The following is a 26643-nucleotide window of genomic DNA, read 5'->3' as shown; positions in this document are numbered from 1 at the left end:
CAAAGTCACATCGACATTTCCCATTGGTCAACTTAGCTGCCAATATCCCGGCCAGCTTTCTGATAGGTCCCTGTCCTCCCCCCACCAAAACCACTCCAGGGTGATGGCAGGGAAAAACATTTCACATTTCCCTATAACCAGAAAACAAAACTGTGCCAACCCATGATAGAAGCCAAAGCTAAAAAATCAGCATTCTTTCACATTATTGATTGTTAATTAAATTGAAAAAAAAAAAATATCACAGGATATTTTGAAATAGCTACTACTAATAATAACTATAATACTATATTTCACTTGCACAAAGAAACCTGAGCTCAAGATTTAAACCTTCCTTCTCTCACTCCGTGTGGGAGCATTCCAAAACCAATTCTTCCTTCTGTGGTGCTGTTTCCAATGTGCTGTTAACAAAATCCATCCTCATCTTCCCAAACCCACAAGTTCTTTGCCTTTTTTCATATGCAATATTTGGATGCATTTTAACACATCCAGCAGTTCAGCCTCTTTTACCTGACTGCCCCACTGCTGACAGGGTGCTCTGACCTCAGCCCACTCCAGAGCCAGCAAGATCTAGGAAAGGGCTTCTCATCCACGAATTTCAGATGAGATTGGTTCCTCACATTTACATTTAAAAAGTGACATTTTGGTGTGATCTGGCCAGACTCTGCCAGTATTGTTTTACCAGTGGGCAGGGTCAGCACCAAAGACACAAACACCACCTGAAGGAATCAGTGTCATTTACTACAGCTCAAAGCAGCAAAGGAGCACAAAAGGAGCAGCTCAGCAATGCACCCAACCATCACTACCAAAGATTGCCTGCAGGGATTGAGAAAGATCCATCACCAGTTCCCCTCAGACTTTCCCATCACCCACATCCACACATCAGCTGGGGGAAGCTGTCCCAGCCAAGGACTGGAGAGCCACTCCCGGACACTGGGAATTCCTGCAGGTGCCTCCAGCCACAGGTGAGGCTCCAACCTGGCTGTGAGAGGGCCCAGCTCTGATAGTGCTGAATAAACAAACTGACAGCACTTCTAGTGCAGGAACAGCTGGTTTCATCCTCCTCTTGGGTCCCTCCCAAAGCCTGGCCAGGGCCCAAGGAGGAACCAAGGGAGGTGACTTTGACCATCCAGCCCCAAACAAGGCCAGATGTCAGATTTCATGGCCTTGTTCGGCTTCTAAACACAGAAAGGTCAATACATGTCTCACTAATGAGTGGATACATCTGTCACAGTGCTAATGACCATGCATATTTCACTAATGAGCAGATGCAAAGATAACCTTTTGTTGGAAGGTTGATGCAGAGGTCACCTTTGGCTCAGGGCCTGCTGTTCAGGCCTCACTCAGGCCTCTTGTCCAGGCCTGGGATGAGCAGGGACATCTTTCACCAGATCAGGTTGTTCAGAGCCCTGTCCCAGCTGGACTTGAATGTTTCCAGGGATGGGGCATTGACTGCCTGCAGCCCCCCACATCCCCCCTGGCCATGGAACCTGGCTGCAGAAATGGGTCCTTGGGGTGCTTTCCAAGGAAACTTGAAGGGATGAGGGATCCAAAGCCAGCAGTGGGGTCAGTGCAGTGTCCATGGCCACAGCCCCTTGCAATGGCCCAGGGCAGGTTGGGATGATGATCCACCCTCACTCCTGGCCCAGGGCAGGGCTGCAGTGCTCTTGGTGGCACCTTGGGCTTGGCACACACTTGAGGAAATGGGGAAACTCAGGAGTTTTAGATTGCTTCAAAAATAAAAGAAGAAAATCCTTCTTTGGCTAAGTGCAGCCTGGTCTCCAAGGAAGGCATATCCCAGGCGAGTGAGAAGAGATAGGATGTGGTTTGGGAATGTGGAGCAAGGTTGTCCACACCGGGTCAGACCACAAAGCACAGCTTCTCTGAGCAGGCGAGATCTCCTTGGGAGACCCTGGTTCATTATCAACCACAGAATGCTGTAATCACCTCTTGTGTAATGAGTACAGTATTGAAATACAGCCTTGAAAATAGGAATACATATTTCTTAGAAGCTCTTTGAAGTATTTCTCCATAACTGCAGCAGGAAAACTTCCTAATGAATGGCACCAGACCAGAGGGAACTCAAGGCACAGCCATGGTTTGTCAGGACTTGCTTTCTCCTAATGAGTCTAATGGTGGATTTGGTGCTGAGCCCTGGAACCTCAGGGCCTGAGAGGAAATTGCACAAACCTTTCCAGGAGGGAAAGTCAGAAGAAAAACCCAAAGTGTCTCAATGCATCAATGGGTCCCACAGAGGTCCATCCCCAACACAGGCTCCTCATGGAGTCCGTGAAGGAGAGAATTGGAGGCCAGGACTGAATGAAAACCTCTCAGAGACTCAGTAGCAAAAAGAAGTACTTGAATTAATCCGTAGTACCTTGAAGCATTAATGAGCCCCACTGAGGTTTGTTGCTGGCTAAGAATCTCAAGGGACTAATTAAAGCAGATAGTTGGGGCCATGATTGCACAAACCTCTCAGACTCTTTTTTGACACAGTTTTCTGCCAAAAGAAAGTTCTTCAATACCTTGATTACCCTGGAGTATTAATGAGCCCCACTGTTTTTACTGACAGAGAATCCCAAGGGATTTATTAAAGTAGTTAATTGGGGCCATGATTGCACAATCTTTCTCATAGAGTCAGTTCTAAAAGGGCAACACCAAGTACCTTTAAAAACCTGAAGTTCCTTGAAGTATTAATGAGTATTAATGACCAGAGTGTCATTACCCACAAAGCCTCTCAAGGGACTAATTAAAGCAGATAATTGGAGGCCATGATTGCACAAACCTGTTAGAGAATCCAAGGCAAAAGCAAAACCCAAAGTCCTTTGAAAAACCTGCAGTCCCTGGGAGCATTCAGGAGCACCCCCAGGGCCATTGCTGACCAAGGCTCCCCAGGGACTCCTTCCAGCAGATCCTTGAGGCCACTGGGATGTGAGGGGGATGCTGAGGGCAGCACAAGGGGCTGACAGTGCCCAGCCTTGCTGGGGCTGTGCCAGGAGGCCCCAGGGCCTCAGGACAAGGTGTCTCCTCACAGCCCTTGGTGGCACAGAGGCTGCTGTGCCCCAGGGCACCAAGACTTGGCTTCTCTTTGTCCCCACCTGTCATCACTGCCTCCAGTTCTCTGCTCTGCCTGGGGCCTGGGGACACTTTCTCTGTCCTGTCCCTCAGTGGGACCCATTAAAACTTCAAAACACTTTGGAGTTAGATTCTGACTAGGAATTCTTGAGAGGTTTCTTCAGCTCCCTCTCAGGGACTGATGTTCAGGGCCTCAGCACAAAGCCCAGAGAGGGTCATTAAAGTCCTTGTGCTGTGTCTGTGCTGCTGAGCTGGGTCCAGGCTCCTGGCACAGAGGCAGCTCCTGGCAAGGGCAGCGCTGCAGAGAGACAGCTCTGCCCAGGAGCAGCTCCTGAGCACAGCCCAGCAGGGCTGGGGCACTGCCTGCAGCCACCCCGGGCACAGCACACAGGCACAGAGAGCTTCAAGCACTCAGGGCTGGGAAGGAGCTGAGAAGTGACTGCAGGAGAATCACTCCCAGCCCTTGACACAGGAACCTCTGGCTGCAGGACAAGGCAGCTGCAGCTCCTGCAGGGATCTCCTAAAGCTGGAACATCCCAATGCCTACAGACTCTGTGAGTACAACTCTGAGTATTTCTGGTGCAGGGGAGGGAAATGCTCATGAAGCTCTGACACATTGAGAGCTTCTGCCCATCCCCAAAACTTTTGCAAGACAAGGATTTATTTTAAAACTAGGGTTTTTCCTAAGACTTTGTTTTCATTTCCTAATATTATATAATGGGGCAGAGGGAGAACACATAACAAAGCTATCATTAATTTTGACAAGTCCCTGGGACATAGAAACTCTTAATGATCTGGCTTAGTCTGAGCTGTCCTTTCTCTAAACTACAAACAGAACCTGCCCCCAGCCAGTGCCCTGCAAACAGCCAGGGCTCTGTAGGGCCAAGGAGAGTGCCCAGAGATTTGGGGTCTGTGAGTGCTGGCAGGGAGAGCTCAGGCACAGGGAAACACCTGCAGGAGGAAAATCTCCAGGAAGCAGATGAGGCCATGAGAGAAAACAAACCCCAGAAATGTTGTGGGAGGGAGAATTTAGAGACCTCCACAGGATCCCCTCCAGTGCAGCCCCTCCCTCTGAACAAGCCCCCTCCCTCCTGTCCCCCAGCCAAGCCTCTGCCCTCAGGGCCGGGGGTCCAAGGTGTGAAGCCCCTCCTGTGCAGGCAGAGCTGCGGCAGAGCCGTGGGGCAGCTCTGCAGCCCCAGGCCCAGTTCCCTCTGCAGAGCACAGGGCTGGGAGCAGCTGCCCGGCACTGGGGGGCTCTGGGAGGGGGCACAGCGGGCTCAGGGCGACGCTGTCCCCAGTGCCCGGCTGTGGGCAATGCTGTCAGTGCAGCCAGGGAAGGAGCTGCATCTCCCTTAGAAGTCTTAGAAGACACTTGGAAGTCTCCCTGAGATTTCAGTCCAAGCTGGGAGCTTCAATCGAGGATGCAAATCTGTTCTGCAGCATCTTTGTGTTATCTGAAAGACCCCTGGGGAAAGACAGAGGTGTTCTGACACTGAAAATGCTGTTGGGTTGGTGAAATGAGCACCATGAGACCTTGGATACGAAAGCGGAGCTGTTCTTCGGTGGATCCATCTGCTCTCAGCAGCACCTGGAGATTTTTTATGGGAAACATGTGATACTGATCACCCTCCACCTGAGAAAGGCTAAATCCCAGAGAGACTCTGAACAGGTCAGAATGACAGACCATGTCCCCTCACTCTCCACTCATCACGTTGCCTCACAGAACTTGATCTGTCCTCCCTAAGGGCATCAAAAATTTAGAGGGTTCGATATCCAAGAATATCAAAAAAGATATGTGGGGATCTTAAAGAGAAAACTGCAGAACTCCTGAACACAAGAGGGTGTCTGTGTTTTCCAGGGGAGGGTGTAAGGGAAATGGTTTTGATTTTGGTAACAGGTATGTCTTCTAAATTTCCCTATCCTTTTCTCCATGGCAGTATCCAATGCCCAGCCACAGCAAATGTCCAACAGCAGCTCCATCAGCCACTTCCTCCTGCTGGCATTGGCAGACACGCGGCAGCTGCAGCTCCTGCACTTCTGCCTCTTCCTGGGCATCTCCCTGGCTGCCCTTCTGGCCAACGGCCTCATCATCAGCGCCGTAGCCTGCGGCCACCACCTGCACACGCCCATGTTCTTCTTCCTGCTCAACCTGGCCCTCACCAACCTGGGTTCCATCCTCACCACTGTGCCCAAAGCCATGCACAATTCCCTCTGGGACACCAGGAACATCTCCTACACAGGATGTGCTGCCCAAGTATTTCTTGTTGTTTTCTGTGCTACAACAGAGTTTTCCCTCCTGACCATCATGAGCTATGACCGCTACGTGTCCATCTGCAAACCCCTGCACTATGGGACCCTCCTGGGCAGCAGAGCTTGTGCCCACATGGCAGCAGCTGCCTGGGCCAGTGCCTTTCTCTATTCACTGATGCACACAGCCAATACATTTTCCCTGCCCCTGTGCCATGGCAATGCCCTGGGCCAGTTCTTCTGTGAAATCCCACAGATCCTCAAGCTCTCCTGCTCACACTCCTACCTCAGGGAACTTGGGCTTCTTACTGTTAGTGCCTGTTTGGTATTTGGTGCTTTTTTGTTCATTGTTTTCTCCTATGTGCAGATCTTCAGGGCTGTGCTTAGGATCCCCTCTGAGCAGGGAAGGCACAAAGCCTTTTCCACCTGCCTCCCTCACCTGGCTGTGCTCTCCCTGTTCCTCAGCACTGGCTTTTTTGCCTACCTGAAGCCCCCCTCCATCTCCTCCCCATCCCTGGATCTGGCTCTGTCAGTTCTGTACTCAGTGGTGCCTCCAGCCCTGAACCCCCTCATCTACAGCCTGAGGAACCAGGAGCTCAAGGCTGCAGTGCGGAGACTGATGACTGTATGGTTTCAGGGACATTAAACTGCTGGCCAATTTCTGATAATCACTTGGAATAAAAGTCTTGACAGATTGGTTTTGTTATGGGTTTTTTTTCCCTTTGTTTTATGTTTTAATATTGTCCAGAAAGTCAAACCATTTTTAGGCCATTACTCATTTTGTTTCTCTCCACTTACTCTGTGGACTTGACTGTGTCAGTGAGGGGCTGCGCTCTTGGTGGCTTTAAAGGAACTAAGGGATCTCCCAGCCAAGTTTCCTGCAGAGATCCCCCTTTTGTTCCCTTCTCTGCAGCTGCAGCAGCAATGTCTGTGTGCAGAGCTGGGGGCAGATCGGTGCTGGCACAGCAGCTGTGCCCAGGAGCAGCAGCACTTGGTGTTGCCAGTGCTGCTCCCGTGCCCCTGCCCCGCTGCCCTCCTGGCCCTGGTGTTGCTGTAGGGCCTGAGTGCTCTCGGGGCTGGGCACAGTGCTGGGGGTGGCAGTGCCGGGGCTGCAGCAGGGACAGGCCATGGGCACTGCTGGGGCAGCGCTGACGCCTCAGGGCAGGGCCTGGGGGCTCCAGGCTCCTTGCCCAGGCTCTCTCCAGAACACACCCAGGCCAATGCTCGGCAGAGAAAAGCCCCGTGAGCAGCCCCAGGGTGGCCGTGGGCAGGCTGGGGGCAAACAGCATGGCTGGGGCTCTGCAAGGTCCCTGGGGGAGATGGGAAGGAGCAGCAGAGCAGGGGCTGATCCATCCCCACTGTGCTGGACACCCCAGGGCAGCGTCCCAGAGCGTCCTCATGCACCTGCCAACAACATCCCCCCTCTGCAGCCCTGGCCTCTCCCCCAGCTCACACAGGTGCCGCATCCTTGCAGGCACAGACACGGCAGCACTGGCTCAGGAGCCCCTGTTTGCACTGCCCAGAGCAGGCGTGAGCACCCCCATGGTGTTGGTATGGGGAGATGAACCTGAGTGAGCACAAATGCCATCATCAGCCCCTGGGGCCAGGAAGGGCTGGGGGACAGCAGGGAAACCACTCAGGTTTGTGGTGGCCACTGAAGTCATCCAGAAAGTTTGTTCCCATGAGCTGTGAGTTTCCTGTGCCACTGCAGATGTTGTTGCTCAGAGCCAGGGCTGCCTGGCAGCCACCCTCAAACTGCCCTCAGCATTTCCTTTGCTTCCCCTTGGCTTTCTTTTCCCATTCCTGCTACAAATTCCTTCCTGTTGCCCATCCCTGTTCCCTCCACTGCAAACAGCCCATCCCTGGCTGCCCTTTCCTCCTTGGTCCCAGTCCCCACTTAGTTCCCAACACCATGGGAACATCCATTGGGGAGCAGGATCATCCTCCAAGTGCTTCAGAAATTGTCTGCAGACTCCTGCAGTGCCTGGTGCTGCTCCCTTGCCAAGGACCACAGGCCAGGGGGGCACATCTGGGCTGTTGTGTCTGGCTGTGGAGCTCCCTGTTCTGGGCAAGGAAGAGGAGCTGCAGAGGCTCTGCAGGGCTGACATGATGGGATTTGGGGCTGTGGTGGTTTCAGGCAGATTTTGGGAGAAACCCTCCCACGGGGCCCCCCTTCCCTCCTCCAACTGGTTCGGGAAAAAAGATTTCCTCAGAGAGAAGTGGAAAAAACCTGTTTATTAAACAGGCAAAGCACTCCCAGCACAATACCCGATGACAAGAGCTTCGTGCCGCTTACGGAGGGATAACAAACTTAAAGAAAGTCTCCTCGAGGGTCGTCACTGTGCTCCACCGCTCCGTCTCCTCTGCTGACGCTGGGAGAAAAGGAGATGTGCAGGGCTGGTCTTGATGGGGTGAGTCCCCTGTGGAGGCCCCCGGTGCTTCCCCAGGTCCTTAGTCCGGAGAGGTTGGAACAGTTCCGAGGAGAGGACAAAAAAAGCAAAAAGGAAGGAAAAAAAGGACAAAAAAGAAAAAGAAAAAAAAAGCAAAAATCTTCAGCTATTCTACAGCGTCTAACTACGCTAGCACTAAACTAACTAACTGCCGGGGCAAAAAAACAACAGAGCTTCTTTTGTCTTGCCGTGTTCCAGCTCCCCCGCTTCAAGGTCACTCCGATGAGCAGAGTTTTCCTGGGGAAAAACAAACCGCGCTTGCCCTCCCCCCTGCACCCAACAGACGATTGGGGATACACAGTCACCCCATGACAGGGGCTGTGAGGAGTAGTTGAGGGACCTGGGCTGCTGGAGCTTCTGAAGAGGAGGCCCAGAACTCATCCCGCTACTGCTGCAAGGGTGGTTTCAGAGAATCACAGAATCAGCAAGGATGGAAATTACCTTGGACATCATCAAGTCCAACCTGTGCCCTGACACTGCTTTGTCTCCCGCAAGCCTCCTCTTCTCCAGGATAAACAATCCCAGCTCCCTAAGCCACTCCTCACAGGACTTGCGTTCCAGACCCCTCACCAGCCTTCTTGCCCTTCTATGGACACGCTCCAGCTCCTCCATGTCCTTCCTAAACTGGGAGGCCCAGAAGTGGACGCAGCACTCAAGATGCTGCCAAACCAGTGCCGAGCACAGGGGAAGAATCACTGCCCTGGTCCTGATGGCCACGCAGTCCCTGATCCAGGCCAGGTGCCATTGGCCTTTTTGGCCACATGGGCACACGGCTGGCTCTTGTCCAGCCTGCTGTCCATCTGTCCCTGCATTTCCCTTTCTGCCTGGCCACTGTCCAGCCACTCTGTCTCCAGCCTGTCAGTTGTTTATGCTGGAGAAAAGGAGTCTCAAGGGAGTCAAGGCAGTGTCAGGGCACAGGTTGGACTTGATGATGTCCAAGGTCTTCTCCAACTTGGCTGATTCTGTGATTCTCTGAAACCACCCTTGCAGCAGTTGCAGGATGAGCCCTGGGCCTCCTCTTCAGAAGCTCTAGCAGCCCAGGTCCCTCAGCTTCTTCTCACAGGCCCAAAGCCCATCCTGTCAGTCCTGCAGAGCCTCTCCAGTGCAGGGGAAACCCTGGGCAACTGAATAGCAGAATCAATACGATTTTAGTAGTAACCGTTTTTTGTCTACGTTAAACTCCAGTTATAGATTCTAGCACTACTGTCCACATGTACAGGTGCCTCTCAATTGGCTAAGCCACTTGTTCACGAGGCAGGCACACATCCTTCAGGACTCCTCATTGGTCAAATGTCCATCATCATGTTGTGTGTCCTCTAAGTTTTGCGTTGTTTGTAAATAGTTTCTCAGGGTCTTGGTTCTTATTTTTAGTCCTGTTGTTATCTCAGTAGACTTGAGGAATTCCTGAGAGCTCCTGGGCAGGAGCCTCAAGCCCTGTCTTACAATGCAAGATTTAGCCCAAAAAATGTATTCTATTACCATATGTGAACACCAGGTAGGGCAGGTTGCTTATCTCTTCCATGACCCATCCCTCATATTGCTGAGGGGGATCTTTTCTTAATGGCCCAGCTGTGTAAAACCAGATGGGGCAGGGTTCTTGATCTCTTCCATGACCCATCCTCCCTCCAGGGAGATATCTTCTGTTAATGGGCCATTGAGTCTCACTGCATGACTGATAAAATTACATCATCCCATTGTGAGATGCTCCACCCAGAGGGAGGAGCCAAGCATTCCCACCTGGATATAAGCTGAGATTTAAAGCACCAGGAACAGCCTGGTTTCTACTGGATTCCCAGAGGAAGACCAGACCCATCTAAACCACCACTGGACCTTCAGAGGAAAACTACACCCTTCTACAGGAGCACTGCTTCAACAAAACCACATCTGTCACTCCAGGAGGACTGCAGCCACGATTTGATTGTACTGCAAGCAACACCCTGACTACCTGGGTGTCAGGTTGGATTCTGACTCTGTCAGGTTGGTTTTTGTTCTGTTCTTTTTTTTTTTTTGGTTTTGTTTGTTTGTTTGTTTGTTTGTTTGTTTGTTTTTGTTTTCTTACTTTTGTTTTTTACTACTGCATTTTTAGTTTAATTTTCCTACTAAAGAACTCTTATTCCTATTGCCATATCTTTACTTGGAAGCCTGTTAATTTCAAAATTATAATTCAAAGAGAGGCTGTTTATATTTTCTGTTTCAAGGCAGGCTCCCACCTTCCACAGCAGACCCCTGTCTTAAAAACCCAAGACAGGGAGCTTGGCTCAGATATCCTGGGGGGTCCCTGGGTTGGGGATTTTTGGGTGTGGATCTTTGGAGGATGAAGAACTCCAAAGCTGGGTGGAAAATGCTTGGGGGGTCCCAGTGGTGGCTGGTGGCAGAGGCAGCCTGGAGGAGCAGAGCCCTGTGTCCCCCAGGAGCCCAGAGAGGGATGAGCATCACGATTCGTTGAGACCCTCAACAACCTGGAGAGGGGCAGGGGGGACTCCTTGGACCTCCTGCACCCCTAAGCAGAGAATAAGGGTAGAAGGGATCTCAGGACCCCAAAACCCCCAGCATCCCTAAATGGAAAATGAAAAAGGGGGAAACATTTTGGATTCCTGGGATTTCCAGCAGCCTGGGGAGGGCAGGGACTGAGTAGATGGGGAACCCCCAGTACAGGTGTGACCCCCAGCAGCTGGGACAGGGGGGAACCCCCAAACACCAAAGGAGAAAGACCAGAGACAGGGAACTTCACAAAGGAATTTTCAGGGCTGCTCTTGGTGTTTGATAGGCTATTAGGGACTCCAGATGTCTGGTGACTTGTAGAGATGGACTTGAGCAGAGGGACATTCAAACTCAACATACTCATCCCTTGTTTTTGCCCAAACCAGGATTTCCCATTCCCAAACCTTGGGTGGTTGGAGGAGAAGGCTGTGAGGAAGAGGAAGATGCCCCAAGACAGCCAGGCAGGTGAGGAGGAAGTCAGTGCCCCTTTCCCCCTCTCTCCTGCTCCATCAGCCAGCCCAGCATGGCCCCCGGCTGCAGGACAACCCCGCTGCCAATGCCGTCCTGCCGGGGATGCACTGGGAGAATCTCCTTCCCCTCCCCTCTGGCACAGAGGCAAATCCCATCCTGTCTTTGTCCTTCCTCCCCCAGACAAGGAGCTGAGGATGGAGACAAGGGAGGACAAATCCCTGTATCAGAACCTCATGGAAGAAGCCGTTTTGAGCAGCTCCATAGCACAGGAAACCAACAGGGAGAAAAAGCGACGGATATCTGACAGGAGGAAGGACTCCAAACCCATCTCAGGGTGCAACAAGGAGGAAAGACCCACCCTGTGCCAAGAAGGTGGACAGAACTTCAGCCAGAGCAACACCCCTGCCCAGCACCAGATCATCCACACTGGGGAGTCACCCTATGAGTGTCCCGAGTGTGGAAAGAAGTTTCAGAGAAGCTCCAATCTCCTCGTGCACCAGCAGATTCACACAAAGAAGAGGCCCTTCCACTGCCCCAGCTGCACGAAGGACTTCAAGCACAACTCTACCCTCATCATTCACCAGCACATCCACACTGGGGAAATGCCCTACAAATGTGCAGAATGCAGGAAGGGCTTCCACCAGAGTTTCCAACTGATCATCCACCAAATGATCCACAATGGGAAGAGGCCCTACCAGTGTGGGGAATGTAGGATGAGCTTCAGCATAAGCTCCCACCTGATCCAAACCTGGGGATCCAAACCAGGGAATGGCCCTACACATATCCCGCTTCTAGGGAAGAGCTTGTCCAGGAGCTCTCACTTGAGCAGACACCAACAGAGACACCGTTAAGGGAAGGCCTAAGAGTGCCTCAGCTGCAGGAAGAGGTTTATGCAGTGCTCCAACTTAGTCCTGCTTCAGAGGACACACATAGGCCAGAGAATTGGTGAGCTGCATTCCCAGCGATCTGCATTGGAAAGACCCTGGGCTGGTGGTCCTTTTCTTTGATGGTCCCTTATATTATTTTGATTCATCTTCATCTCTTTAATACAGACAAAACTGGGGATAAAAATCAACAAATTCATCAAAGGCATCTAAAGCCTCATGTTTTACTAGTGTTTCAGGGCAATCTGGGACTCAGGGAGATACTTGGGAGGAATTGGGATATTGTGGGGTATTTGGTGTGGTTGTCTCCATTTCTGGGCACTCAAAGAGATAAGAGGGTTTGATCTGTCACCTCAAAACCACTTCATGCTAAAACTACACAATCTCACCTAAAAATTTACTTGATTGCACAGCCCCTCAGGGAGGGATGGGGTTGGAAGGGGAGTGGGTGAAGTAGGGTGAAAATCAGGAGGGCTGAGGTGGGACAGGATGGGTGGGATGTGGTTTGGGAGGTGTGAAATTGGGGAAATAGGGCTTGGAATGGCAGGGGTGGGATGGCTTTCGGTTGGGATTGGGGTGATGGGGTGGGGTCTGGAATAAGACATCCAAAGTCTGGGGATGATGACAGGAAGGGGTGCCGGTTCTTAAGGAATTTTTTGGATATTCCACGTTGCTGAAGAGATTTGGGGGTTTCCCACGTTTCTGAGGCAGTTTTGGGCCACTCCCCAACTCTTGGGGGGTTTCCTGAGAGCAGCTCCATGGAGCCCCATTGCCAGGGGTGGCTGCCTTGGGCATGAGCTCAGAGCTGCAGCCAGAGTCCGTTGCCTCGGTGCTGGAGAGCAGAGAAATGATGAATGGCCCCAGACATCTCCAGTGTGTGTTTGGGGGCCAGGGCAAGTTCTGCGTAGGTGGGATGGTCACTGCCCCAGTTCCAGCCACTGCAGCCTCTGGTCCAGCCCCAAAGTGGCTGCCAAGCCCCTGGCACCCCGAAAACCCCACCTGTGAGAGGGACCAGAGCAGGTGAGGCTGTGACACGGCTGTGACACTGACACGTCCCACGGCCCCAGAGCTCACAGCAGCTGAGATGGTGCTGGATCCAAGGGTGACTGTGGATCTCTCTCTCCCTCTCTCTCTTCTCCTGACTTCCTCTTCTTAATATCTGGAGAACTGGAAGTTGGACAGGTTAGAGTTTGCTCAGTCAGTGCGTTCTGAAGTGATTTACTCTAACTCCATGTTGCTTTAAGATTTCCCAAATACCTCATTCTCTCAAGTTTGCAACTAAAAGTTTGTTCTCCACCCTCCTGAGAAGTTTGTTGTTTTCTCCCATGTGCCACCTGAGGGGATCGAGGTACCTCAAGTCCCTTTCCAGCACCGGCCGAGGGAGCTTGGGGCACAGCAGCAGGAACTGCAGGGCTGAGCAAGGCCTGGGTTTTGGCTGGAGGAAGCAGAAAGGCCAAGCCCTGAGCCCAGGCCTGGCACAGCAGGGCCTGTCCCTCACGGGTGCCTCGGGGCTGTTTGTGGGGCAGTGGGATGGGAGGGGCAGCAAGGACAAATGTCATCAAACTGCAACCCCTGCCAGCCTCCTCAGGGAGGGGCCAGGGAGGACCAAAGTGCAGCCCCTGAAAGGAAAGTTCCTTCTGTGGGGCCTCCAGAGGCGCTGCCAGAGCCCAGGGGACAAAGGCCTGGGTGCCTGTGGCCCTGCCAGCCCTGCCCAGCCCTTGGCCATCTGTCCTGCAGGCTGTGCCCCCTGTGCGTGCTGCTCCTGTGCCCTGGCCGGCTGCACACGCCCCTCTCGCTGTCCCCCCCAGCATTTCTCAGCCCAGCATTTCTGTGCCCTCCCTGGGCTCCCTGCACCCAGCGCTGCCGGCTCCTGGCACACAGAGCCAGGGCAGGAGCCCACCCTGCCAAGGGCCTTTGGAGCAGGGTGGTGGCTGCCATGGCTTCTGACCTCAGCAGCTGCTCCTGGCATGGTTCCATGGGAACCCAGCACAGCAACGCTGCTGTGCATTGTCCCTGCTGAGGCTCAGACACTGTCAGGGCACATTCCCTGCCTGTAGGATTCATGCCTGACCCAAGCACTGCACTTATGTCTCCAGTATTGCTTTCCAACAAAAACGGGAAGGCAAACTGTGCATAGCTCATGGTATTTCAGAGTGTCTAAAACTCGCTAAGTCATCAGTCTTAAAAGTAAGATCTGTTTGGAATTAATGGGATGGAGAAATAGTGCCAGAGGGAAAAGGGGATTGTAGAAATAAATGGAGGAAAACATCTTGGCTTCTTTCTTTTCATTTTCATTTCTCTTCTGAAAAGCTGTTCCAGTTTTCCAGGAATCTTCTCCACAGTCATACCTACTCTTTTCAAGAACCATTCCTGGAGAACAAGGTCGAGCTCCTGTCACAGGATGTGACTGCAGCTTCTCTTGGCTTTCCACACTGTGAGTGCAGCACAACTCTTGCAGCAAAGCAGGACAAATGTTTGGAGCACTTTACAACTTGTCCTTTCTTTCCTGGTGGACTGGGGAGTTGTGCCAATGGTGAGGTTTTCATTGTGACTGTTCCAGGCTTGAAAAACAGGACTTGCTGGGGGATGCAACCCTGACTGAACTCAGAGAAAGAATCTCCAGAACCTGCAGCCAGAAGTGGAGAGTTGTGTGATAATCATTCCAACATCTCCGTGGACACCTGGAAAGTGATCTAAAACATGAAAATGGGTTGACATAGGTAGTTTGTTTCTGTTTTCAGTTTAGATGATTCTACATGATTTGTGCTGGTTTACATCAAGAGAACAATCAGTTCGTGATAAGCTCCAGAACAAGCTGCACCTCCCAGAGCAGAGGACAGAAAGAATCTGAAACAGAGAAATGCAGGGAATGACTTGGTGAACCTTGTCTGTGAGGAGGGTAATTTTTTCTAATAATTTCTAATCCATTCCCTCTGCTGTTGTCTTTCTGAAAAAGGCCGTTTTCTTCTCAGATGCCTCATGAAATGGGAAGCCTGAGCTTGTGGAACTGCATGAAAGATACCCTGTTCCTCTACAGGGACACTCAGGCTGAAAAAGGAAGCAATTTAGAAGTAATTGTATTAAAGCAAACCAGTAGTTAAGTAGAGATTGATATCACTCTCCCAGAACAATGCCCATGGGTAAATCCCTTTGGCTCAGCCTGGAGCAGTGACCTTGAGGGGTGTCCCCACTGCAGGGAGAAATCTCCACACTCTCCCAAGAAGGGAAATGTCAGGAGACACTGCCATTAAAATTTGGGATGGGGCTTTTCTAGTCTGAAGTGCTGCTCTGTCAGTCAGATGTGCCCAGGCTGTGCCAGCTCAGCAGCTCTGCAGAAGCTCTCAGTGGTGTCACTTGGTTGTTCCTTTCTCTGGGGATTTTACCAGCTCTGCCACAGCTTCAGCTCCCTCTCCGGTTGTTGAACTTTTGGATGGAGGATTCAGGCTGCTTTCAACATTATTCACTGCAAAAACAGCATGACCCTCCCTCCTTCATTTCCCACTGAGGGCTTTCCAACCAGAGCCTTACTGGAGTTGTTTGAGCCCATTGCAGGCAGAGCCTCCTGCTCCAGCAGGAACTGCCTTTCCTGTGCCAGGACCAGGGCAGATCCCGCTGCAGGAAAAGCCCCAGGCCAGCCCCAACACAGTGAAGGCCTCGGGCACAAGTGCAGAGTGCCGTGCTGGGAGCTGTGCCAGGGAGAGCCTGAGGCACCAAAGGCACCTTGGCAGCAGCAGCTGCTTCCAGGCCATGGCCAGAAGCCTCCCTTGGCAAGGCGGCCTGGTGGCCACCACTGCAGAGCTGCTGCTCCAGGGCTCATTTCTGGCTGGGCTCTGCCCCAGCCCACAGAGTGTGACCTCAGCCCTGACTCTGTCCCAGCCGCTGTGCCTGAGCCCTGCAAAGCCTAAAGGTCACCTGTGCCAGCCTGGCTCTGTCAGCCCCTGGGGCAGGGCAGGGAAAGGCCAGAGAAGGGGCTGGCTTTGGCTGCTGGATGTGGGCTCCAGCAGAGACAAGGAGGAGTCAAGGGAGTGGATGGAGTCCAGTGAGCAGCCCCTTCTCCCCATGCAATCCTGGAATGGTTTGGATGGGAAGAGCTCTGCAGTGCTCATCTCATCCAAACCCCTGCCATGAGCAGGGACATCTTTCACCAGATCAGGTTGTTCAGAGCCCTGTCCCAGCTGGACTTGAATGTTTCCAGGGATGGGGCATTGACCACCTCTCTGGGAACCTGTCCTGGTGTGTCACCAACCTCATCACCAAAAATTTCCTCCTCATCTCCCCCTATCTGAACCTCCCTTCCTTTAGTTTAAAACCACCACCCTTTGTGCTATTGTGACAGGCCCCACTAAAACCTTTGTCCACCACTGCATTTCCAATCAGTTGGGTTTCCATGGCAATTCCATGACAGGTGACCCAGGTGTGGTGTCCCAGGGTGGTTTTCTATGGAAGCAGTGCCCAGCACTGCCCCTTTCTGTCTGGCTGAGCTGGCCTTTGGCCCTGGCAGTGGTGTTTGCTGCTGGTTCCGCAGCGCCTGAGCAGCCAGCGTGGCACAGGGCAGGTGGCCGTGGCACAAGCCCCCAGCAAGGGATCCCCTCTGGCTCTGGGCAGTGACACCAGCCCTGAGCAAGGGGCTGGTGCAGTGGGGTCAGTGCAGTGTCCATGGCCACAGCCCCTTGCAATGGCCCAGGGCAGGTTGGGATGATGATCCACCCTCACTCCTGGCCCAGGGCAGGGCTGCAGGGCCCTTCCCCACAGCCTGTCTGCACACAAGCACTTCCAGTGCTCTCCGCATTTCCCTTCCTCTCACTCTTTGCTCACTCACACACTTCCCAACAACCCACCTGGAGCTTTGAGCTGCAAGGAGTTCAAAGCTTGTCTGTCCTTCAGGAGTTGGTCTAATTCTGCCTTCACCCAACTCTGGATTTGTGTTTATTGTAGAACTTCCTGAGTGTCTAAAATATTCCTTGCATGGTTCTGCCTTGGGGAACGGGAACCTCCTTGGTGGAACCTTGGGCTCGGCACACACTTGAGGAGATTGCCTGAAACTTAGGAGTTTTAGATTGCTAAAAAAGGAACAAAGCTCCTCTTTTTCTGAGTGCAGCCAGTTCTGTGAGCAAAGCAGGTCCCAGGTGAGTGAGGAGAGACAGGATGGGGTTTGGGGATGTGGAACAAGGTTGTCCACACTGGGTCAGACCTCAAGGCACAGCTTCTCTGACCAGGCCAGACCTCCTTGGGAGTCCCTGGGTCAGTATCAATCACAGAATGTTGCAATCACCTTTTCCGTAAATAGAAAAATGCACCCTTAACAATAGGAATGTGGGTTTATTAGAAGTTCTTTGAAATATTTCTCCATAAGTGCAGCAGGAAAACTTCCTAATGAATGGCATTAGACCAAAGGGAACTCAAGGCAGAGCCATGGTTTGTCAGGACCTGATCCTGATGAGTCCGGTGGTGCACTTGGTTCTGAGCCCCGGAACCTCAGGGCCTGAGAGGAGATTGCACAAACCTTTCCAGGAGTGACAGTCAGAAGCAAAGCCCAAAGTGTCTCGAAGCATTAATGTGTCCATCCCCAGCACAGGCTCCTCATGGAGTTTTTATTAAGAAGGCTTTTGACACCATAAATATTGAAACTAATGAAGATGGAGTTGAATGCCTATGGCTAAGAATTAAGGGGAAAGCCATCAAGGCTCACATCTTACTGGGCATCTGTTATGGTTCACCCAACAAGGAGGAAGAGGTGGACAAGTTATTTTATAAGCAGCCAGAGAATGTTTCAGGATCATCAGTCCTTGTTCTTGTAGGTGAGTTCAACCTGCCAGACATCTGCTGGGAACTTAATACAGCAGAAAAGAGGCAGTCCAGGACATTTTTAGAGTGCATGGAGGACAACTTTTTGTCACAGCTGGTGGGTGAGCCCACCAGGGGAAGGACTATGTTAGATCTGCTGTTTGCAAATAGAGGTGGGCTGGTGGGAGATGTGGTGGTTGGAGGTCTATTGGGGCAGAGTGATCATGAAATTATAGAGTTCTCAATATTTGGTGAAATCAGGAGGAACACCAATAAGACTCTTACACTGACTTTCTGAAGGGCAGACTTTGGCCTGTTTAGGAGACTTATTCAGAGAGTTCCTTGGGAAGCAGCCCTTAAAAACAAAGGAGTTCAGGAAAGCTGGGTGTGCTTCAAAGCAGAGATTTTGAGGACACAGGAACAGAATATCTCTGTGTACCAAAAGATGAGTCGATGAGGTAAACGTCCAGCCTGGATGGGCAAGGGGGTTTTGAAGGAACTTAGGAATAAAAAGAGGCTGCCTCATCTTTGGAAGGAGGGTCAGGTCTCTCAGGAAATATTTAAGGGGGCTGCTAGAGCATGTAGGAAAAAAATTAGAGAGGCCAAAGATCAGTTTGAACTTAAAATGGCAACATCTGTAAAAGATAATAAAAATTACTTCTACAAATATATTAATGGTAAAAGGAAAGGGCGTTTTTCTCTACTGGATGAGGGACGGAACTTAGTAACTGCAGATGAGGAGAAGGCAGAAGTGCTTAATGCATTCTTTACCTCAGTTTTCAGTGAAAAAACAACTTGTGTTCAAGAAAACTGTTCTCTTGGGTTGGTTGATGGTGTCAGGGAACAGAATGGTTCCCCCATTATCCAAGAGGAGGCAGTCAGAGAACTGCTGAGATGCTTGGATACCCACAAATCTGTGGGCCCAGATGGGATCCATCCCAGGGTGATGAGGGAGCTGGCAGGTGAGCTTGCGAAGCTGCTCTCCATCATTTACCATCAGTCCTGGCTCACTGGTGAGGTTCCAGATGACTGGAAACTGGCCAATGTGACACCATTCACAAAAAGGGTGGGAGGGAGGATCCTGGTAATTACAGACCAGTCAGCCTGACCCCAGTACATGGCCAGGCCCAGCCAGCACAGGTTTAGGAGAGGTAGGTCATGTTTGACCAACCTGACCTCCTTTTATGACCAGGTGACTTGCCTGGTGGATGCAGGAAGGGCTGTGGATGTTGTCTATTTGGATTTCAGCAAGGCCTTTGACACTGTCTCCCACAGCACCCTCCTGGATAAGCTGGAAGCTCGTGGCTTGGACAGGAGCACTCTTCACTGGATTAGGAACTGGCTGCATGGCAGGGCCAGAGAATGGTGGTGAATGGTGCTGCATCCAGCTGGTGGCCAGGCACCAGTGGTGTCCCTCAAGGGTCTGTGCTGGGGCCAGCTCTGTTCAATATTTTTATTGACAACGTGGATGAAGGCATGGAGTCCTTCATTAGTAAATTTGCAGATGACACTAAGCTGGGAGCTTGTGTCGACCTGTTGGAAGGACAAAGAGCTTTGCAGAAAGACCTGGAACAGTTGGATAGATGGGCAGAATCCAATAGGATGAGGTTTAATAAGTCCAAGTGCCAAGTCCTGCACTTTGGACACAATAACCCCCTGCAGTGTTATAGGCTGGGGATGGTGTGGCTGGACAGTGCCCAGCAGGAAAGGGACCTGGGGGTACTGGTCAGCAGCTGGCTGAACATGAGCCAGCAGTGTGCCCAGGTGGCCAAGAGGGACAAAGGCATCCTTGCCTGGATCAGGAATGGTGTGGCCAGCAGGAGCAGGGAGGTCATTCTTCCCCTGTACTCGACACTGGTCAGGCCACACCTTGAGTATTGTGTCCTTTAGGAAGGACGTTGAGATGCTTGAGCGTGTCCAGAGGAGGGCAACGAGGCTGGTGAAGGACTTGGAGCACAAACCGTATGAAGAACGACTGAGGGAACTGGGGTTGTTTAGCCTGGAGAAGAGGAGACTCAGAGGTGACCTTGTCACACTCTACAACTTCCTGAAGGGTGGCTGTAGTCAGCTGGGGGTTGGTCTCTTTCTTCAGGCAACAACTGACAGAACAAGAGGACACAGCTTCAAGCTGCGACAAGGGAGATCTAGGCTGGATATTAGGAAAAAGTTTTTCACTGAAAGAGTGATAAAGTACTGGAATGGCTTGCCTGGGGACGTGGTGGAGTCACCATCCCTAGAAGTGTTTAAAAAAAGACTGGATATGGCACTTAGTGTCATGGTCTAGTTGAGGTATTAGAGATGGGTTGGACTTGATAATCTTGAAGGTCTCTTCCAACCTAAAAAATTCTGTAATTCTGCAAAACTGTGCCAAACCATTATAGAAGCCATAGCTAAAAAATCAGCATTATTTCACATTATTGATTTTTAATTAAATTGAAAAAAATATGTATCACAATATATTTTGAAATAGCTATTACTAATAATAGCTATAATACTAAATTTCACTTGCACAAAGAAACCTGAGCTCAAGATTTAAACCTTCATTCTCTCACTCCATGTGGGAGCATTCCAAAACCAATTCTTCCTTCTGTGGTGCTGTTTCCAATCTGCTGCTAACAAAATCTATCCTCACCTTCCCAAACCCACAAGTTCTTTTCCTTTTTCCATATGCAGTATTTGGATGCATTTTAACACATCCAGCAGTTCAGCCTCTTTTAACCAACTGCCCCAGCACTGACAGGGTGCTCTGACCTCAGCCCACTCCAGAGCCAGCGAGCTCTAGGGAAGGGCTTCCCATCCACGAATTTCAGATGGGACTGGTTCCTCACATTACATTTAAAAAGTGACATTTTGGTGTGATCTGGCCAGACTTCACCAATTTTGTTTTACCAGTGGGCAGGGTCAGCACCAAAGACACCAACACCACCTGAAGGAATCAGTGTCATTTACTACAGTTCAAAGCAGCAAAGGAGCACAAAAGGAGCAGCTCAGCAATGCACCCAACCATCACTACCAAAGATTGCCTGCAGGGATTGAGAAAGATCCATCACCAGTTCCCCTCAGACTTTCCCATCACCCACATCCACACATCAGCTGGGGGAAGCTGTCCCAGCCAAGGACTGGAGAGCCACTCCCGGACACTGGGAATTCCTGCAGGTGCCTCCAGCCACAGGTGAGGCTCCAACCTGGCTGTGAGAGGGCCCAGCTCTGATAGTGCTGAATAAACAAACTGACAGCACTTCTAGTGCAGGAACAGCTGGTTTCATCCTCCTCTTGGGTCCCTCCCAAAGCCTGGCCAGGGCCCAAGGAGGAACCAAGGGAGGTGACTTTGACCATCCAGCCCCAAACAAGGCCAGATGTCAGATTTCATGGCCTTGTCCGGCTTCTAAACACAGAAAGGTCAATACATGTCTCACTAATGAGTGGATACATCTATCACAGTGCTAATGACCATGCATATTTCACTCATGAGCAGATACAAAGATAACCTTTGGTTGGAAGGTTGATGCAGAGGTCACCTTTGGCTCAGGGCCTGCTGTTCAGGCCTCACTCAGGCCTCTTGTCCAGGCCTGGGATGAGCAGGGACATCTTTCACCAGATCAGGTTGTTCAGAGCCCTGTCCCAGCTGGACTTGAATGTTTCCAGGGATGGGGCATTGACCACCTGCAGCCCCCCACATCCCCCCTGGCCATGGAACCTGGCTGCAGAAATGGGTCCTTGGGGTGCTTTCCAAGGAAACTTGAAGGGATGAGGGATCCAAAGCCAGCAGTGGGGTCAGTGCAGTGTCCATGGCCACAGCCCCTTGCAATGGCCCAGGGCAGGTTGGGATGATGATCCACCCTCACTCCTGGCCCAGGGCAGGGCTGCAGTGCTCTTGGTGGCACCTTGGGCTTGGCCCACACTTGAGGAGGGTTTCTGTTTTCACTGGGGAAACTCAGGAGTTTTAGATAGCTAAAAGAAAAGAAGAAAAACCCCTCTTTGGCTAAGTGCAGCCAGGAGTCCAAGGAAAGCAGGTCCCAGGTGAGTGAGAATCGATAGGATGTGGCTTGGGAATGTGTAGCAAGGTTGTCCACACTGGGTCAGACCTCAAGGCACAGCTTCTCTGAACAGCCCAGACCTCCTTGGGAGACCCTAGATCAGTATCAACCACAGAATGCTGCAATCACCTCCTCTTGTAATGAGAACAAAATACACCCTTTAAAATAGGAATGCATATTTCTTAGGAGCTTTTTGAAGTATTTCCCCATAATTCTAGGAAAAAAGACTTTCTAATGAACTGCACAAGACCAGAGGGAAATCAAGGCACAGCCATGGTTTGTCAGGAATTGCTTTCTCTAAATGAGCCCCATGATGCTTTTGGTGCTAAGCCTTGAACCTCAGGGCCTGAGAGGAGATTGCACAAACCTTTCCAGGAGTCAAAGTCAGAGGAAAAACCCAAAGTGTCTCCAAGCAGTAATGGGTCCCACTAAGGTCCATCCCAGACACAGGCTCCTCATGGACTCGTGGGAGGAGAGTTGGAGGTCAGAATTGCACAAAACCTCTCAGAGACTCAGTGGCAAAAAAAACATACTTAACTTAATCCTGAGTACCTTGAAGCATTAATGAGCCCCACTGAGTGTTGTTACAGCCTAAGAATCTCTAGGGACTTGTTAAAGCAGATGCTTGGAGGCCGTGATTGCACAAACCTCTCAGACTCAGTGTCAAAAATAAGTTCCTTAAAAAACCTTGAGTATCCTGAAGTATTAATGAGCCCCACTGAGTCTTTATACTGACCAAGAATCCCAAGGGACTCATTAATGTAGATAACTGGGGCCATGATTGCACAAATCTCTCATAGAGTCAGTTTTAAAAGGGAAAACACCAAGTACCTTAAAACTACTGAAGTACCTTGAGGCATTAATGACCCCCACTGAGTGTTACTACTGACAAAGCCTCTCAAGGGACTCATTAAAACAGAAAATTGGAGGCTATAATTTCACAAAATACTCAGAGACTCCAAGGCAAAAGCAAAACCCAAAGTCCTTTGAAAAACCTGCAGTCCCTGGGAGCATTCAGGAGCCCCCCAGGGCCATTGCTGACCAAGGCTCCCCAGGGACTCCTTCCAGCAGATCCTTGAGGCCACTGGGATGTGAGGGGGATGCTGAGGGCAGCACAAGGGGCTGACAGTGCCCAGCCTTGCTGGGGCTGTGCCAGGAGGCCCCAGGGCCTCAGGACAAGGTGTCTCCTCACAGCCCTTGGTGGCACAGAGGCTGCTGTGCCCCAGGACACCAAGACTTGGCTTCTCTTTGTCCCCACCTGTCATCACTGCCTCCAGTTCTCTGCTCTGCCTGGGGCCTGGGGACACTTTCTCTGTCCTGTCCCTCAGTGGGACCCATTAAAACTTCAAGAAACTTTGGAGTTGGATTCTGACTGGGATTCTTGAGAGGTTTCTTCAGCTCCCTCTCAGGGACTGATGTTCAGGGCCTCAGCACAAAGCCCCGAGAGGGTCATTAAAGTCCTTGTGCTGTGTCTGTGCTGCTGAGCTGGGCCGGGCTCCTGGCACAGAGGCAGCTCCTGGCAGCCTAGAAGAGCTTCAAAACCACATCTCTCTTGATGAGCAACTCTTCTCCCAGCCCAGCAGGGCTGGGGCACTGCCTGCAGCCACCCCGGGCACAGCACACAGGCACAGAGAGCTTCAATCACTCAGGGCTGGGAAGGAGCTGAGAAGTGACTGCGGGAGAATCACTCCCAGCCCTTGACACAGGAACCTCTGGCTGCAGGACAAGGCAGCTGCAGCTCCTGCAGTGATCTCCTAAAGCTGCAACATCCCAATGCCTACAGACTCTGTGAGTACATTCTCTGATTATCTCTTGCCGAGAGCAGCCAGGGGTGCCCAGGGCTGTCCTGCAGAGCAGGGTCCTGCAGCCCAGGGTGCTGTGCTGGGGCAGGGACTCTGCTGCCTGCCAGGGACAGCTCTCAGCCAGCCCTGGGAGCTGCTCCCAGCACTGGGGGACAAGATCTGGGTGGAAGGAGACAGCTGGTAAGGCATGGAAGTGTTCTCCTTGTGTGGTGAGGATGCTGCATTGTTCAGGACTGCTCCCAGCATGACATTTAACTCCAGAACATTTCCTAGTAGGTTATACAGGGAGCACAGCAAGGCAGGGGCTGCATAAAAGGAAAAACCCTGCTTTTTTAATCTACTGCTCTGGGTTGCCTGGGTGGAAAATTGCACATAAATATTCATCTCTCTGTTCAGGTTGAGAAAAATAAAACTATTTTCTCTCAGATCTTAATAAACCAGGCCGTGACTGAAATCAGCAGAAGGTCCCTTGCAGGCAGCACCAGTGTCACTTTTCCAGCCTCCTCAGGGTTGCTCTGAGGTTGCCATCAGAGCCTGCAGAGCCAGAGCTGCCCCTGGGCAGTGCCTGAGCTGGGAGGGCTCTGCAGGGCAGAGCTGAGCCCCCAGGGCTGGGCTGGGCTCTGGCAGCACTGGCAGGGCCCAGCCCTGGGCACAGGGAAGCAGCTGCAGGCAGGGACAGCTCCAGGCAGCAGAGCCCTGGGCAGGCAGTGGGGGGAAAGTGCCACCAAGCTGTGCTGGGATATTGAAAGTCCTCTCCAAGCCAAACTATTCCATTATTACTTTGTTTACAGAACCCCATGCCAAGTCACTGTAAATGGGTTGTCCCAGCTCCCTCTGCCCTGGGGAGCTCTGGGCAGGGCAGGCTGGAGGCTGGGAATGAGCTGACTCTCCTCCAGCAGTGCCATGGACAGGACCCTGGGTGTGTCCTGGGGATGCCATCCAAGCTGTGAGCTGCCTCCAGGGAACACTGGGGGACAGGAGTGTCCTTGGCCAGGAGTGGGGCTGAGACTCTGAGAAAGGCTGAGCCAGTTTGCTCTGCTGTGGCTCCCTCTGCTCTCAGCTGTGTCAGGCTGATTTTCAGGGGAACACAGGGACTGCCCTGGATCTCAGAAAGGGCAGCTGGGGACAGATGGAGCCACAGAGCAGCTCCCCTCACCCTTCACTGAGTTACAGCCAATGCTCTTGCCTTGCACAGTTCTCTCTGATCTCCCTGGGCACAGCAGGAAACCCTCTCCAGCTGCCTTTGGCCATCACCGTTCCTTAGCCCTGGCACAGGAGATGCTGCCAAGCTCCTCTGCCTCAGGAGCAGTTTGGGCTGATGAAGTCCAACCCCAGGACTGGCCCCTGTCCCTGTTCCCATGACCCCAGTGCTGCAGAGCAGAGCTGATCCCTGGGTGTCCATGGGCAGAGCCCCTGCTCATCACAGCAACGGGGCCAGATCCCAGCAGAGCTCCAGGCACGGGGATGAAGGAAAAGATCTGAGACAAGGAAAATTGGGTGGCACAGAGCAGCAAGGGCAGGCCTGGGAGAAGGGGCTTGGGCACTGCTCCGAAATATTTCCCCTGACTTGTCACTGTGTCCTCCTTCAACAGGACTCCATGGCCAGAGTGATGAAATGTCCAACAGCAGCTCCATCAGCCACTTCCTCCTGCTGGCATTGGCAGACACACGGCAGCTGCAGCTCCTGCACTTCTGCCTCTTCCTGGGCATCTCCCTGGCTGCCCTCCTGGGCAACGGCCTCATCATCAGCGCCGTAGCCTGCGGCCACCACCTGCACACGCCCATGTTCTTCTTCCTGCTCAACCTGGCCCTCACCGACCTGGGCTCCATCCTCACCACTGTCCCCAAAGCCATGCACAATTCCCTCTGGGACACCAGGATCATCTCCTACACAGGATGTGCTGTTCAAGTTTTCCTCTTTTTTTTTCTTATGTCAGCAGAGTTTTCCCTCCTGACCATCATGAGCTATGACCGCTATGTGTCCATCTGCAAACCCCTGCACTACGGGACCCTCCTGGGCAGCAGAGCTTGTGCCCACATGGCAGCAGCTGCCTGGGCCAGTGCCTTTCTCAATGCTCTCATGCACACGGCCAATACATTTTCCCTGCCCCTGTGCCATGGCAATGCCCTGGGCCAGTTCTTCTGTGAAATCCCACAGATCCTCAAGCTCTCCTGCTCACACTCCAACCTCAGGGAACTTGGGCTTCTTGCTGTTAGTGCCTGTTTAGCATTTGGTTGTTTTGTGTTCATTGTTTTCTCCTATGTGCAGATCTTCAGGGCTGTGCTGAGGATCCCCTCTGAGCAGGGACAGCACAAAGCCTTTTCCACTTGCCTCCCTCACCTGGCTGTGCTCGCTCTGTTCCTCAGCACCTCATTATTTGCCTACCTGAAGCCCCCCTCCATCTCCTCCCCATCTCTGGATCTGTCCCTGTCAGTTCTGTACTCGGTGGTGCCTCCAGCCCTGAACCCCCTCATCTACAGCCTGAGGAACCAGGAGCTCAAGGCTGCAGCGTGGAGACTGATGACCGGATGGTTTTGGAAACACTAAACTGCTGGCCACTTTCTGCAAATCACTCGTAATAAAAGTCATCTTTGATACTTCTTCATGGTTTTTTTGTGGATTTTTTTTACTCTGTATTCTTTTTTTAATATTGTCAAAAAAAATCTTATTGCTTTTGCCTTTTCTCATTTTGTTTCTCTCCACCTTCCCTGTGGCCACAGACTGTGTCAATGAACGGCTGTGCTCTTGGTGGCTTTAAAGGTATGCAGGCATCTTGCAACCAAGTTTTCTGCAGAGATCTCCCTTTTGTTCCCTTCTCTGGAGCTGCAGCAGCAATGTCTGTGTGCAGAGCTGGGGCAGATCAGTGCTGGCACAGCAGCTGTGCCCAGGAGCAGCAGCACTTGGTGTTGCCAGTGCTGCTCCCGTGCCCCTGCCCCGCTGCCCTCCTGGCCCTGGTGTTGCTGTAGGGCCTGAGTGCTCTCGGGGCCGGGCACAGTGCTGGGGGTGGCAGTGCCGGGGCTGCAGCAGGGACAGGCCATGGGCACTGCTGGGGCAGCGCTGACGCCTCAGGGCAGGGCCTGGGGGCTCCAGGCTCCTTGCCCAGGCTCTCTCCAGAACACGCCCAGGCCAATGCTCAGCAGAGAAAAGCCCCGTGAGCAGCCCCAGGGTGGCCGTGGGCAGGCTGGGGGCAAACAGCATGGCTGGGGCTCTGCAAGGTCCCTGGGGGAGATGGGAAGGAGCAGCAGAGCAGGGGCTGATCCATCCCCACTGCGCTGGACACCCCAGGGCAGCGTCCCAGAGCGTCCTCATGCACCTGCCAACAACATCCCCCCTCTGCAGCCCTGGCCTCTCCCCCAGCTCACACAGGTGCCGCATCCTTGCAGGCACAGACATGGGAGCACTGGCTCAGGAGCT

General features: G+C 52.2%; 3 protein-coding genes across 4 annotated transcripts; all 3 read left to right on the top strand.

The window, feature by feature from the left end:
• The first annotated feature begins 2805 nt into the window (after positions 1-2805).
• On the top strand, positions 2806-6002 carry LOC120748200 (olfactory receptor 14J1-like). Of its 2 annotated transcripts, XM_040054303.2 has the most exons (3): positions 2806-3626; positions 4513-4741; positions 5010-6002. In XM_040054303.2, the coding sequence occupies exon 3, from the start codon at positions 5033-5035 to the stop codon at positions 5963-5965; it is 933 nt and encodes a 310-aa protein (XP_039910237.1). In that variant the 5' UTR covers positions 2806-3626; positions 4513-4741; positions 5010-5032; the 3' UTR covers positions 5966-6002. The 2 variants fall into 2 exon arrangements, with proteins under 2 accessions (XP_039910237.1, XP_039910236.1); XM_040054302.2 differs by lacking the exon at positions 4513-4741.
• A 4913-nt stretch (positions 6003-10915) lies between these two features.
• LOC120748190 (zinc finger protein 70-like) lies at positions 10916-11572 on the top strand. The gene has a single exon (XM_040054294.1). It carries the CDS (start codon positions 10916-10918, stop codon positions 11570-11572), a length of 657 nt encoding a protein of 218 aa, XP_039910228.1.
• Positions 11573-22948: 11376 nt separating this feature from the next.
• LOC120748199 (olfactory receptor 14J1-like) lies at positions 22949-25776 on the top strand. The gene is made up of 2 exons (XM_040054301.2): positions 22949-23214; positions 24821-25776. The coding sequence occupies exon 2, from the start codon at positions 24844-24846 to the stop codon at positions 25774-25776; it is 933 nt and encodes a 310-aa protein (XP_039910235.1). The 5' UTR covers positions 22949-23214; positions 24821-24843.
• Positions 25777-26643: the final 867 nt, after the last annotated feature.

Source organism: Hirundo rustica, unplaced genomic scaffold (genome assembly GCF_015227805.2).
Source record: "Hirundo rustica isolate bHirRus1 unplaced genomic scaffold, bHirRus1.pri.v3 scaffold_86_arrow_ctg1, whole genome shotgun sequence".
Lineage (NCBI taxonomy): Eukaryota > Metazoa > Chordata > Aves > Passeriformes > Hirundinidae > Hirundo > Hirundo rustica.
The sequence above is the reverse complement of the archived record's forward strand: the minus strand, read 5'-3'. Positions and strand labels throughout refer to the sequence as shown.